Source organism: Syngnathus leptorhynchus, chromosome 13, assembly GCF_054491065.1.
Source record: "Syngnathus leptorhynchus isolate UIUO chromosome 13, UIUO_Slep, whole genome shotgun sequence".
NCBI lineage: Eukaryota > Metazoa > Chordata > Actinopteri > Syngnathiformes > Syngnathidae > Syngnathus > Syngnathus leptorhynchus.
In genome coordinates, this window is record NC_141207.1 from 6,738,505 (window position 1) to 6,753,943 (window position 15,439).

General features: G+C 43.9%; 1 protein-coding gene across 2 annotated transcripts in view; it reads left to right on the top strand.

Annotated features, from left to right (window-relative positions):
* The window catches only part of ncanb (neurocan b), a 61,222-nt gene that overhangs the window by 19,514 nt on the left and 26,269 nt on the right, over positions 1–15,439 (top strand). The window contains exons 4-9 of one of the 2 annotated variants that reach the window (XM_085927769.1): positions 5,861–5,949; positions 10,458–10,681; positions 10,754–10,922; positions 13,166–13,340; positions 14,632–14,759; positions 14,884–15,177. In XM_085927769.1, coding sequence (XP_085783895.1) covers positions 5,861–5,949; positions 10,458–10,681; positions 10,754–10,922; positions 13,166–13,340; positions 14,632–14,759; positions 14,884–15,177 — 1,079 coding nt within the window. Of the gene's footprint in view, positions 1–5,860; positions 5,950–10,434; positions 10,682–10,753; positions 10,923–13,165; positions 13,341–14,631; positions 14,760–14,883; positions 15,178–15,439 lie in introns of those variants that run through there. The other variant, XM_085927770.1, reaches the window with a different exon arrangement.

Here is a 15,439-nt window from a genome sequence, read left to right on the forward strand (position 1 = left end):
TAAATAAGTAAATAAACCTGGGCGCTGGCAGCTCCCATAAATTGCGTTTCGCCCAAATGAGAGTGCCGGAGAATCGATACACCCGGGGGGGGTTTCCCAGTGTGTCTCAGAGAAAGGATGCATGTTTGGGTTTGCGATGCAGAAATAAAAAAAATAAATAAAAAATCAAAAAGCCAGAAGGAAGAGCCGGGCTGGAGTGTTAGGAAACCAACATGAAACCCAAGCAAATGCTAAACTGTGCGCTAAGCTAACGTTGCAATCGAGTCAAACAGACTTTATTATGTAAGCAAGCCAAAAAATCAAATTGATTCCAATTATTGCATGCGTGTACCCCACTCAAGTGGAATATTTAAGACAAGAAAGCTGGTGCTGCTGTCTTGATGATACTTTTTATCCCTCTCTCCGCTTTATCCCCTTGGGCATTTTTTTTCTTGGCGCTTTCTTGGTTTGATTTTTATTTTTTTTTTCCCAACTCATCATTCATCTTCACATTCCAATTCCTCCCGCGGGGTGTCTTGTCACCACTGCGTCTCACTTCTCACCCACCTTGATGCACTTTATGTCCTCTTTTAAAAAAAAACTTAGATTTGTTTCTGAATGCATATCTGAAGAAAACAAATCTTATTTACAAATTCAATGATAATGTACGAAAAATTGAAACCTACACCAGTCCGGCTTCACCTGCTGGTGACATGCTCTTCTAGACGTATGTTTCTCTATGGCTCCTGATGAGATGCAAATTGATTTAGCGCCACATCAAAGTGGCAGACGGCGCTGGGCTTTACTGAAACACACACACACACACACACACACGCTACTCAAAGATTATTTAACGAGTAAGATAAAATAACCGAAAAGTTCTGGAAAGAGGTAAAAGACGCTGGGTTCTGCTAACTGGGTTATTTCCAATTCTAATGTGCAATTTTATCCATGCCATGCCATCCATCCATCTCACTCTCCTTCAACCTGTCACTTGATGCTTCTCAACCTCCTCTAAGAAATACATGAGGAGATGTCATTACATATCAAAATGGCTCTCATCCCTCCATTCAGGTTGTTGTCTCCTGTATTGTTGAGTGCTTTTTTTTTCCACGGCATTATAAAGATATACAGAGAAAGAAAGTCGTCGATGCGCATTTATTTGCATTGATTTTCTTTCAGCAGTGGCACCCGTCCAATGTCGGAATAGATAACGCAGGAAGTGAGAAGCTGCTTTTTAAAAGTGCGCTGGTGCATGTTAGTTTTTTTTTTATGCTGGGCCATGTCTGGTTTGCTGCGTTTGGCGATTTGGCAGACTGTGTTACACTTCGTTTGGCATTCCGGCAGTTAAAAGGCTTTTTTTCATAACAAAAAGTCAAATTTAGACAAGTTAAAAACCGGTCTAAGTTGTGGCGTAGGCGATGTCATGCAATTTTGGTGGATTTGAGAGCAGCCAGACATTCTGAACTCGGCGGACGTGTGTGGAGGATGTTGTTGGATTTCATTCATAAATACAACAGACATGACAAATAAAACCAAAATATAAATGAAAATCAAATCAGCAATTCACACAGATAAAAATTGAAAATGTTATACCTGTCTATCATGACAGAAATTAATAAAAATATCATAGCCTAGCTTAGTTTGCGCATTCCCAATAGCTAGGAATTACTGTTCCACTTTTTTAGCAACACCTTCCCTTTTGAGTTTTGCCATGAGCAGTTTCTACTTTGTCTTTGTCTTAACTTCACGACTCGCTGACAAAATGCCCAGTTGGAATGTGATATAGCTTCAGACTTCCACTTCCTCCTGAATTCATGTTCTGTGGCTTCCGGTCAAAACATCTGTTATTCTTCTGATCTGGAGAAAACCTGCCAGTTCGACGCTGCGGGTTTATCGACTGCTTCTGGACCTTTTGCCCCTAGGGTGACGTGCCCCCCCCCCCCCCTCCTCCCCTCACGCCGTGGAATTAGATTAGCTTCTCAGTCCATACGACCTGCCGTCAACACGGACGATTTATTACACGTCTCTGGATGCTGTCGACACAGGCAGAATAAAAAGTACAGACTGAGAGCCAGGACGGAGAAAAGCTGAAGTAAAATGACATTTATCAAAGACTCACCTGCAGACTCAGGACATTTTTCGTTCGAGTCTCGACAAAGTTTACCAAAGTCTCCAATCGGCCAACGTGCAAACGAGATTTTTTTTTGAAATGGTCGTGCAAAGCTTTCCTCTCATTTTTCACCGTCTCACCTCTCATCAATTCACCATCCTCCACCTTTTCTCTTTCTGTCTCATGTGGGGGTGAACTCGCCTTTCTTGGACACAAGAGCGAGGTAATATGTTTTATAGAAAAGTAATGGCTGATTCTCCTTTAATAGGGTCGGCGAGGTGGCTCGCGGTGGGGGGGGGCTTGTGTGAATGAATAAAAGAGACCCGTGTGGCATGCAACTGTAAGTAATAGCTTTCTGGATAGTTCCGCAAAGCTTTTCAACTTACTCGGGATGCTCGGCGTAGCGGCTTTTGTCGGAAGCGGCCCTCTCGCCATCATTCATGGCGTTCTTATCTGTTTCGCAACTCATTGTGGCTTTTCGCTTCTATTCAAAATCCCGTAAACATCATCTCGGAAAGCGATACGTCAACAAAAGACACACTGCACAATATTCTGTATGTTCTCTTCTTAAATGTCAAACTTCATTATGACATATGGCAAAACGTGAATCCAATGCCTGTTTTGTTTTTTTTTTTTTCAAATTGGAAGCCCGATCACGATTTCCCGTCCGAGCGAACACTCATGCGACAAAACATCGCCGGTGTGAGCATTTGGGAGTTGGCACGTGATTGGATCTGAAATTGGCTCTGCTCGCCGTGTCGTAAACAAGTCGTTCTCGCACCTCTTAATGATTTTGACCCCCCCTGTGAATATTTTGACATTTTCACATGAAAGATATCACGACAGCAACCGAATCATAAAATAATAATAGCCGCCTTGCCTGTGCCGAATGTTTAGTCCTGGAAATGACCTTGTGCGACTCAAACAAAGGTTTTGTCCTTTGGGAGCTCGGCGTGTAAAGTTTTAAATCGATTTCAAATTTTTATTTTGTTCACAATCCTCAAGACTCTCGATACTCTGGAGTTTTCGAAAAATGTTGACGCACTCTTAGGAATGGCGCAGGCAGCTCCAATGGAGGCGTGAAAACATTAGCATGTATAGCAATACTTGGAAGGTACAAATAAAAATGTTATTTTCTTTTAAACAGGCTTGTAGCTCAAGGGCCTAAAAAAGTAATATAGTAAGAGAATAACAAAACTAAATGCTCTTATCAGAAACCCACACAGATAAGAGGGAGTTATTTATTTCTTTATTTTTTTTATTTTTTGAAGCGAACAAGTCCTATCTGAGAGCCACAATAGTTTTGATTATCCTCTGGGGCTTTTAAGTAATCATTAAGTGGCAGTGGAGTGCAGTTTCATTTGTTGCAGCTCATTTGTTCCGAAGGGATTCGAGGGGTTTTGCGGCGAGGTGGCTAAAAAAAACAACAACATGTCATCAACTCAATGAGCGAGCGTAGTCCAAACAACAACAACAACAATCCAAAGTACGGGTCGGGAAAATTGCTCTGGTTATTTCTCAGCAAAACAAACTAAGGGTAATTACATCATTAGCTTTACCCTGCTGCCAGATCCTTCTCTTATCGTGCTTATCGTTTTTAGAGACTTGAAGTGGCAATTTGTAGTCATTTAAGAGTCAAATATTTTGGAGGAGTTGTAATGAGGAACATGGTGAGTCTTTTGTTGACATGGCGACCGTCCAGAACTGACTCTCAAATATTAGTCAAGGTCATTTGCGACCTGACATGAACCTGTAAGACGACCCGACCCGCACGGCTGTAACTGACACAGGCTATCGGTGTCCAGTATGGCCGCCGTCCCACGCATCCAAATCTTCTCTCGCCTCCTGCCTTCGGGCCCACCGCGTTTCCCCGAGAGAGCCCACATTCATTATTTACTCTCAGAGCCCTCTCGGCCATCCAAGCCTGACTTCATTTCACCTCATTTGGTCGCTGTCCTGTGAACGCGGAGACACGTATATCATCTTAGACGCACAATAGACACCCGGTTTTCCGGAGTCTCTGTTTTGTATTTTTGAATCTACGCCATTTTATTTCGTGGTTGCACGGACTAAAATACATTTTTAAATCGACTAGATCCAGATGATTTTATTTGATGGAATACAATTGAGGAAATTCAGCGCGCCATTGTCGTTGATAAATAATCATTTCTGCAGCAATTAGTTGAAAGTGGATAATTTGCCATGGGAAATGATCCAATTTCACTTAAGTGGTTGTGAATCACTGGCCTATAACTGACAGCTTCATTGGCAAGCGCTATGAGAATATGCTCCATTCCACTTCTGTCATGTCTTTGCCTTTAACTGTGGTCCTCACCGCTAAAGCCCCCCAAAAAAGTATAGACGTCCACATTATTTGTGGGGGGGGGGGGGTGTTAAGCATATTTTTATACTCCATATAAAACCATCCAAGTATTTCAGTGCACCAAGCCACCCTGCGCGTGTCTCAGATCTGAATTTGACAGTTACATAACTTCTCAGAGCCTTCACCACCGCCTTGCCTCCTGTCAGCCTGCCAAATAAATAGCTGCTGCATGTAATGTTAGTGTTATTGTATAATTTGACAGTATATACGTACCCCGGCTGCTCCGTGCGCCGGATCCCGGCATCATGTCGGATTTGCCTCCCTCGCCCTTATCTGCTCGTTACTCTCGTTCACGCTGTCTGTGCAAACCGTGTTTGGTTAACAAATGCGGTTTTTATCTTGTTCGTTTTGATGGAACGGTACGGACACCAAATAAAATGAAGTCGTCAGGGCTTCCAATGTTGCCGAGCAAATACGCGTTCCTCTGGAGATTACCTTGCATAGTTCGACACCAGGCAACTAAACAACCAGGTAAAAAATTCCAATGTGTCCTGCTGTGCATAGTGAAAATGCCCGCACTGAAAAGGTTTGTAAATGCCTTCGACCATGAAATATTTTTCACATTTTTAAAATGTCATCATCATTTATTGACGTTCCGACATACGACAGTTTTCTATTCATGACAAAAACAAATTGAAGTCATCAAGAATTTGAAATAACCTCACTCGAACACAGTCAAAGTCTCAAAGTTATTTTTGTGAAATTCTGCTGAACTTGAAATTTCTCAAGATTTCAGACCCATTGAATTTTCATCCACAAAAGACTTTTTTTCGACTAATTTTACATTTAAAAACAAAGAATGGGGCACTTCTAATCTCACTACGTATTTATTTATGTCATCCTCTCATAAGCATTCATTCTTCAAATAGCAGCCCACGAAATAAGTTTGTTTTCTAAAACGTTTTCAACTAATCCTTTTACGACAATCTCTGTTGTCTCTTTGCTACTAATAATTCAAACTTTCATGTCACCAATTCGAACTTATTCTTCAACAAATAACACCATCAAAGTGAAGCTAGTGCACGCCAGAGTGGGTTTAATCCACCCACTGGTCCCGATTAAGAATACACGGGAAAAGACAAAAGCAAAACGAGCCTTTAAAAGTCATTAAGAGTCGGCTGCCACTATCCAAATGGGAGCAACTTGTCCTCTGAAGTATAAAGATAATGGCCTCGAGTCCAAATGACACTTGAGAGAGATGAAACATGACAGTAGCAGCCAGTCGAGTCTGTTCTCACTGCCCCCCCCCCCTTTTTTTTTTTTTTAAAGCCTTCTCATAATAATAACCAATGGAGCCTTGAAAAGGGCTTCAGAGCTCTAAATCAGAATGACGAATGACGTGACAGTTGTCAATCCAAAGACAAGTCTGTCTTTCTTTCTTTCAGGCTTGGCGGGATGCGTGACGCGATGCCTTCGTGTGGACCGCAGAACCTTCTGGCCCTCCTGCTGATGCTGCTTCACGTCGTCAGCCGAGGTGAGTCCAAACCCAACCCTCACAATCACTCAGCTTCAGTCCTGGTCTTTTTTTTTTTCACGCCAACGAGGTCAGTCGGTTGTTTATGAGTCCGTCTCGGAAGAAGGAATTAGCCGCCTTAAACGAAGGCGCAAACTAACATCAGTCAGAGCCATCGACAGAGACGTCAGTGGTAATCGCTCGGTCGCCGTCATCGGCTTTGCAATTAGCGTCACGGAAACAAGTCGAGTTAATCTCGACGTTTCCGTCTTATGGTCCATTTTGCTCCAATAATAAAAAGCCATCGCGGCTCTCTCGCCAGCGAGACGCGAGTTTAGACGGCTTAGCGCTTCAAAGAGAGAACCATCCATCTTTTTAATCTTTGATTTTTTTATTTCTTTTTTTAATTTCCAATCATAATCCGCTCATTTTGTCAGCAACTCAAAGATTTTTTTTTTTTTTTTTATTGCACTCTCGATAAAGTTAAGACAGGGAGATGCCATGCTTATCGTCGCTGTCGGATCATTTTTGCTGCCTGTCAGCTTATTTGTCTGCTTGCAAGTTTTATACATTTATTATTCATTCCTGGATTACCAAACTTTTTTCAGATCAGTCCCCAAACTTGATATGTACAAACTCACAAACTATATTTAGTGTCACCAATTTGTCATACAGTGATAATTCAAATCATGCAAAAAAAATCCTTTTTTAATGCTGCAATTAAAGATTTTGATTATTGATTCATCTGCCCATTATTTTGTTGATTAATCGATGAATATTTGTTATGTTTTTATTTCTATACATTTTTCTACGTGTAATTATTTCATATTGACACGAATTAATTATGAACCGGTTAAAGCTATGATCTCTTACATGTCAGAAAGTAACCAAAAATATTGATCATTATTTACCAAAATAAAAGCACATGTTTCTTTTGTTGTAACCGAAATTAATGGCGAGAAGCTGAACTTTTGAATATTTAAACAATTTTGAACTAAAATCAATCAAACATTTATCCCAAAATAATTATCAACTAATTTGATAGTCGATAAGCAGTCGGTTAGTTAAATAATGATTGTAAATCTTGAGATGACTTGCTTTTACTGAAGACTGTCTTTTGGTTGGTCTCCTTGAACTACTACCTGCTTTGGGCCTCCGTGTTCTGCGTTGCTTCCAACTCGTTTGGTTCTTCCCTCGTATTGTTTATGTTTTTGGTGGAAGTGAGAAAAAGCGACAGACTTGCTGGCACCGCCAGCCGAGGCTCAGTGTCCCGGGCAGAAGGGTGATGAGAACACAACTCTTGGAAAGCCTGCGGTTACATCTGCCAGGTGGTACGCTTTAGGCCACCGCACACAAACAGAGAAGCGCCAAGTCAAGCCGTTCCTTTTTGGGGGGGGGGGGGGGCTGAGGAACCAAATTGCTCATATGTCCGAAAATTTACCGAATCATTTCTTCGATAGAATTGCCGTTTGGAGAAAATGTGACTTCCCAGACTTGCAATGAGGTCGCGAGGGCATGTTTGGAATGTTTATGCATGTTTGTGATTGTGTCGCACTCGAACTTTATCGTCTCGCCTCAGACGGTGGCAGCAAACTTCCCTTTGAGTCGCTGCGACACCGGAGAGAACTGCAGACAGACCTTTAAATCATTCGGTGGCTGGGACTTGAAAAGCTCCCAAAAGAGCCTGTGCTACTCAGCAGGTTGTGAGGGGTGAACTCCAAAGTTTTTTTTTTTTTTTTTACTTGACACTGTGTCAGCATGACTGAACTCAAACCTTGAGTGACGTCCACCCGGCAGAACACGTCGATGCGTCTTCACACGAGGTCACCGGTTATGGACCGTCGGCGTGCTTTGGTTAAATGCGCACATGCGGCAAGAGCATCTGCACTGCAGCGCTGATCAAACGTCTCCTCTCATTCAACATGCATTAAATAGAGAGCTGCCTCAGATCTTGTCTTTTGAAAAGGCCACCCTTCTTATATACCATGCACATATGTGGGCGGGTGAATGTGTGATAGGCTCGTGTTTCTTCTTCAACGTGCCCCCCCTTCGTAAATTCCGATGTGGTTTCTGAAATCCCGTAATTGGAATCCGACACTGTGATCCAATACAATTTTCCACAACATCTTCTATAATTAACATATGAATACCAGCCAGGTGATTAACGGATATGATGCGTTCAAGTACCTCCTAAATTACAAACCCGATTAATAATGTCTGTCATTAGAGTTTGTTTGTATGGATCGGCTGTCATTTCCCGACAAGCACCAATAGCCGCGAGGCAGGGTTGTATTTGCACGATTAACGTTTTTGGCTAGAGGATGAAGTTGACCGATGTGGGGTGAAAATGGCAAAAAAAAAAAAAAAAAAAAAGCACACTGGCGGCTGTTAAAATTAAAATGCCATTTGGACTCACCTTGCGCGAGACGTGGAAAGGCTCCCACGCGTCAATTGTGAATTCCAAAGACCTCCAACAGAGAGACAGATGGGTGACGACTCGCAGAAACTCGCGAAAAAAAAACCGGGCCGCACTTGGAGGGTTGCCGTTAACATTTCAAATGTCTCTCTAGACCTTAAAGCTCGTGATAACTTTTCTATCTGAATGCCGATTTCGAACACTAGCAATAAGTGCCCTCGCTTGTTTATGTTAATCACCTCTGAGGAAGAGCAATGCATTTTTTTTTTTCTGCGTGTGTTTGTTTTCTCCTCATCCGCCCGCCATTTAATTGACTGATTTCTGGAGGGAATTTGCAAATTAATTTCATTGGATTTTCACTGCGCCGCTCACAGCTTGCCAGGCTAGATATAAACACCCGCATGGCGTGCACAAGTGAGTGACATTGGAAAGTTTGTTTGACTCGTCACAAAGTTGAGAGGAGAAGGTTGAGAGACGCCGACAGATGGATTCAATTTATATTGACGGAGCCCAGCTGGAAAAAAAAAATTACACCTGTCTTTCTTCCCTCAAAAACCGCAGTCTTCCAGGGGACTGCTCTTTTATTGCGTGTTTGTCGATGGCTGTGTTTAAGATGACGAGGGGCACAAGTGTTAGCATGGGGTAAACAAAGATCGGCGCCTCATCCTCGAGGGGCTCCGAGCAAATAGAGAGACAGAAGCCAGGGTGTTAAGTTTGCCACAAAGTCCACACCATCTGACAAGTCATAAGAGCGAGTCCTAGATTTCTTTTCTCATCCTTGCAGTGGTTTTCATTATAGCTTATAATTTTTTCTGATCAGATTTGTGTGATTAAAATGTGGTAACCTGATGTCATTTCCTTAATTTTAATTTAGCTCGTATCAATCATGTGCATGTTCAAATTAAGTACAATCAAAGGACTTTTTTTAGGAATTCATGGTGTCCCCCAGGGATCCACTTGAGGTCCACTGTTTTTTTTCATCTTTACTTGCTCTCCTTGGCAACAGCATTAAAATATTCTCAATACAAAGTATTCATGACTGAAATCAATACAATGCAGTAGTTGACTTTTCCAAAGAAATTAATGAGTGTATGATTTCCCTTTCTTGCTTCCACTGAACTTCAAAGTTCACCGTGTCGTGAAAGAACAAGCAGTCATTGTCAACACAAATCCTCTTTGATGCTTCGCTTCTTTGAAAAGTGATTTGGTGGTTTGAGGTTTGTGGAAGAAGCGTCGTCAGGAAATAGAAACCAGCGCCGTGTTTACGCTCTTCAAACCAACCCCTCGCTCGGCGGCCATTGTGCCGGCATGTTTGCGAGACGCATCTAATCGCTCTGAGAATTCAGCCGACTCCATTTCTCCTCCCACGGTGCAACCTTTTCTCTTGTTCTTTACCCTATTGATGTCTTTTATTTTATCCTATCCCTTTTTTTTCCCATCAGTCATTAGTCAGTGCTTCAGATAAGGTCTCATGTTGCTTTGTGCACCCCACCACGATTCTCCTTACATGGCGAAGGACGTTTCGAATAAAACAGCCGACGACGCAATGCAGGCATTTGGCAACATTATACAACCATTTCTGGCGATTTCATTCATATTTTAAAAAACGAAATACACGGATCACATGAAATTCAAATACATTTTGACGTTTACCACACAATAACAAGAATAACAATTGAAACGTAAACATTTTACTCAATTGAAAAGACTGAACAAAATGATCACGGAAATCGTTCCAAGCAAATTGATTTTAAAGCGTATTCTTCAAATCGTCTCCACGAGGTTCATAATTTTGCAGATCTCCATGCACCACTCTCACTTTTGTTTTGTTGCTTTGCTTCCTCTGTGAAGGTCCCTTGTCCCATCTGGTAAAATGGACTTTCACATGGAAAGCACTTAAGCTTTAATACCTTCAAGGTACTTAAAGCTTTATCCGCTTTGACACCGGTGCTCCCTTAAACATCCACCGCTGTGAACTCTACTCCCTGCTTAATTGACCCTTTCTTCACGATGACGAGCAAATTCACTGGGCCATATTTATCTAGCAAACACTCATGATGTTCCTCCATGCTCACCGTTTTTAAGTCCAGGGTATCCGTCCTCTCATCTTCAGGCGACGCAGACCCTGTGGTGAGCATGCATAAGGTGACCCATCAGGTCATCAGCGAGGAGCTTTCCAAGACGGTGCTGCTCCCCTGCCTCTTCACCTTGCGCCCCGGGGCCGCTCCATCCCACGAGCCGCCCCGCCTTAAGTGGACCAAAGTTTGGGGCCAGCGAGGGTCGGACGGCTCGCTGAAGGAGCAATCGGTCCTGGTGGCTAAAGACAACGTCATCAAGGTATTTTTTTACACACAAAAACAAATGGGGTTCTTGATATTTGAGTAATCCATCTTCTTTTTCATCCGTCAGGTTAAGAAAGCTTTCCAGGGTCGGGTTTCCCTGCCTGGTTACAGCGGCAACCGATACAATGCAAGTCTGGCTCTGACGGGCTTGCGGTCCAGCGACTCGGGCCTTTACCGCTGCGAGGTTGTGGTGGGCATAAATGACGAGCGAGACACCGTCCCGCTGGAGGTCACAGGTCAGTTGCATGTAAAAAATGAAGTGCAATCTCCTAATTCTGCTCAGTACTTGTCATTTTGCTCGTGGGCGGAGCCTGTTGCTAGGTAGACTTCATGGACGTAAAACATTACGAGAAAAGTTGATTTACTATAAAAGCAGATTTTGGAGTTTAATCATGGCCGTGTCTTAAATATAACACTTAATGGGATGGTATTAAAACACAGCCCAGCGCGCTGGCTTGTTTTTTATGATCTTCTATCGTGTTTTATGTCATTACGATATGATGAGCGGTGACGTCCGCAGTAATTACACCATTTAACCGTCATTCAAGTGCGCCTCTTTTCGGCCTCCACTAATTATTATTGCAATTTAACACTTGGCTCTTTGGTTGTGTGCGGCCGACCCTTTTGCACCCGAGGTCCGCCACTATGAATAATAACGAGGCGTCGCGCTAATGCGGCTATTACACTCGGGCTTGTTTACGGTCCGCATAACACGACAATGAGGGAAATAAAGGCCAGGGAGCTCGAACCCGTTAAAAATTATTCTCTTGAGCCGACCGAGTCCGGGCATGAAATGAAATCGAAAGCCGACAAGTGTTAAAAAAATAAATAAAAATCAGAAAGATCTCATCATGGCATCTTCTCAACATTAGCTGCCATGTACGTTGCTAAGGAAAAACCAATGTTCCATTTTTTTACGTCCAACAGTCGATTAGCCAGCTTCGAGCGCTACCGATTGACACAGAAGCCAATTACGTCGCTAGCCAAGAATTGCCGTCCCCACGGTTCGCTCTTAATTGGCCGTCAAGCTAGCCTTCGTCACGCAAATGCTTGTTTTCAAATGTAACCATTAGCAGTTATTGATACCGCTTGGCTGTATCAATAACATATTTCCTCGGACGTTGCCGCTTTAATTTCTCACCCGACGCCTCACTCACTCTTGGCTGCTTAGCTTTTCAGCGCACGTATTTTCGAGTCAATTGTATGTCTCTTAGACATGACGCTATTGATCGTGCGAGTCCCTCGTGGTGACGCGAGGGGGATCCGGTTTAACCGGAGAACAGGCAGCCTCGGCTGAAATAGCGTTCTAATTGACAAGAGCATTGTTTTCCAACCTTTATTGAGCCAAGAAATGTATTTTGTATTCTCCCGGTACCCCACTAAACAAAAAATGTCACGATACGGGGATATACGGAAATAATCCTGATCTTGTCTCTCAATTTACCCACAAATGCACTCGGTTAGTCTCAACGTGCCTGAAACCTGAAATTGTACAGGCCTTCGAAGTTTTCGTTTTCATGCTCAAATAGAGAGGATGTTGCTTTGGAGGAGATTTTATACAGGCTGTAGATCAGAGCCACAGATTCCAGTGAGCTGGAGAAATACTTAAAAATACAATTGTGTTGCCGAGGACATAAGTTACATGGCCGATGAGAGCTGCAGGAATATATTTATACTCCGGAGAGCCAAAAAGTCTTCATAGTGTATATTCATAGTGCACCGTGGGTCCGCCCCGGAATGGCCCTCTTCTCTCGAGAAAAATACGATGATGTGTGCGAACACACCTTTGCTCGCTCAAGCACGCCGTTGGATTTGGACAGCCTCAATATTTCTGCAAAAGTACAGCCCTTTATGAATTCCAATGTCGATAGCCCGGGGTGCTAATAGCCTCGCAGCAACCCAACTCTTCATTTCACACGGATCCGTGTCATCTTTGCTGATAAAATCGCCCGGACACCCGTTTCATGTCGATCGTCACGGGAACGTAGCTGCGAGCGAATATCCGAGGTGATGGAAAGCTATTTCGTTCTAATTTCAACGGAATATCCGGTTTGTGACTTTTCACAGTTGTGGGAATTGCACCTAATTGCAATCTGCATTTAAGATTTAACTCAATCTGGAAGCAAACGCTCGACTCAGACGTGACCTGAAGAGCATTTTGGCTGATAGGCGAGCCGGATAACAACCCTCGCTGCAGATGTGGCTAACGAGCTCAAGTGTGGCCAGGTGTCAAAGTCGGTCAGCAAGGACGACACGCGCCGAACGTAGCGTCCAAATAACGAGTCGTCAATCCCCAGATTTAAACTCTAACGAGCATGCATCATAGTGCGCCATTGAAAACAAAAGCGAGTGGAGCCATGCAGCAAGGTAACATCTGTTTTTTGTTTTTTTTTTCAAGTCGCTGTCTGATGCAAATATTCTCCAGCGGTTGCACAGATGGACGTAGGTGCTCACTTTTGAACGTCTCTTTCCGCTCCAGGCGTGCTCTTTCATTACCGCGCTCCCCCCGACCGTTACGCCCTGTCCTTCGCCGACGCCAAGAGGGTGTGCGCCGAGAACTCCGCCGCCATCGCCACGCCGGCTCAGCTGCAGGCGGCCTTTGCCGACGGCTACGAGAACTGCGACGCCGGGTGGCTGTCGGACCAGACCGTGCGGTGAGGCTCGTTTTTTTTTTTTCTTCTTTTCTCATCCGACTCACAGCCGACGTGCAAATCTGCACAGAAAGACTTAGCTCTTCATTAGAGAACAAGCAAGTAGTAAATTCAACGCTATATAATGATTACAACAACGGCAACAAATCTAATGGCGGCCATTGACCTGATATTTTGCGAGCACGAACGTCAGATTGCCCCTAACGGCGTGTTTGCGCACACATTCCAACACCGTCAGTCGTTCCAGCCCGTCGGCATTAGTGCCCGATATTTACATTTTAATTACACTTTACTGCCGTCGTCAAGGAGACCGACTCGACTGTTGTCTTGCTGGCAGGTTGTTGTTTTTTTGTTTTTTTTTTCCCTCCCGTCATACCCCTCACGATCCCACTGGGGACACGGCTAATTGGTCCGCGTTGAGAAGGCTCAAAGTGAACATCAGCCATGTGGCCAATTAATAGCGAGGCTGCCATTGATTTATCGGCTGGAGGGGGGCTGGGAGGAGAGACCACTCCCTTTCAAACAGTGTCTGGGAAAGACTGTAGTGTGTGTTTGTGTTTTTGCTTCATCTAATGTCTTTGAGGAGCCCAAGCAAAGTCTTTTAATCATCCCCGTGTGAAACAATAGCTAAAGCTGGCGCCGAAATACAGATCACTAAAACAGCGGAGGAATAGCAAATGCTTTTAACCTCTCACTGACTTCCCACCTTGGCCTCCCTTGAGTGTGAAGTGTGTTTAGAAACAATCGCCAACCGAGATGGATGTTCAGTATAATTATTCAACAACTAAAGGGAACGACTTGTTGTTTCCTAATTGCCTTCAGCGTGTTGTGACATATTATGAATGGTGCACTTGCGCTTTATTACACCACTGGGGGATGTTTTTTTTTTTTTGCACGGGAACTTTTCATTTTCTTTCTCTGGCTAATTTTGAAATAATATATGATTCAAGCTGAGGAGATAATGAAAGTCATTTATCTTGGAAGGAGTCTTAACATTGGAACCTTAATAAAGTGGTATTATAGAGCCGTCATCCATCCATCCATCCATCCATCCATCCATCCATCCATCCATCCATCCATCCATCCATCCATCCATCCATCCATCCATCCATCCATCCATCCATCCATCCATCCATCCATCCACCGCAAAATCCAAATTTGAAACTGAAAAACAAGTGGCCCAAATGAATCATTAGTTTCATTTTGAAATATTTCATCTTACTCAATTGATCGCTTTACTCACTGTTCAAATGCAAACTGTTTTGGGTCAACCTTCTCTTGCCGCGCTCTGCAGGTATCCCATCCAGTCACCTCGGCCCGGTTGCTATGGCGATCGTGACGACTCACCCGGCATCCGTAACTATGGCAATAGGTTCCCGGACGAGCTATTTGATGTCTACTGTTTTGCCAAGCGGCTAAGAGGTAAGCGCCACCAGGATTAAAGAATCTGTTGCCCGGTTAGGCTGTGTGGATTATTTCCAATGGTTCTGTTTTTGTCTCTGGTGCACTGTAGTGGTGACATCATCATTTTTTTTTCCCCTCCCAGGTGAAGTGTTTCACTCCACAGTGGAGGAGAAACTGAATCTGGCCACAGCTTCCGCCCACTGCCACTCACTGGGGGCCCAGCTGGCCACCGTGGGCCAACTGTATCTGGCCTGGCAAGCCGGACTGGACCAGTGCGACCCGGGCTGGCTGGCCGACGGCAGCGTGCGCTACCCCATCAACGTCCCGCGGAGGAACTGCGGCGGGGACGAGCCCGGCGTGCGAACCGTCTACAGCAATCCCAATCGCACCGGCTTCCCCGACACCACGGCCATGTTTGACGCTTACTGCTACCGAGGTACTGTGTGTGTGTGTATTTGAAGTGGGGGGGCGAATTTCCATATAAATGCACATTCATTCCTATGAGAGTATTTTTAATTCCACCACCAAGTAAGAATGATTGACATTTTCTATCCCAAGGCGTCACGTCATAAAGCTTGTGAATAGCAATTCATTTCGAGTTAACAAAACAACAACAGCAGCTTGGGAATGGAGCGGCGGTCCATTTGTCACCACACATGCTCGTAGATCATCATCTTCACAAGGTGAAGGATTGAAAC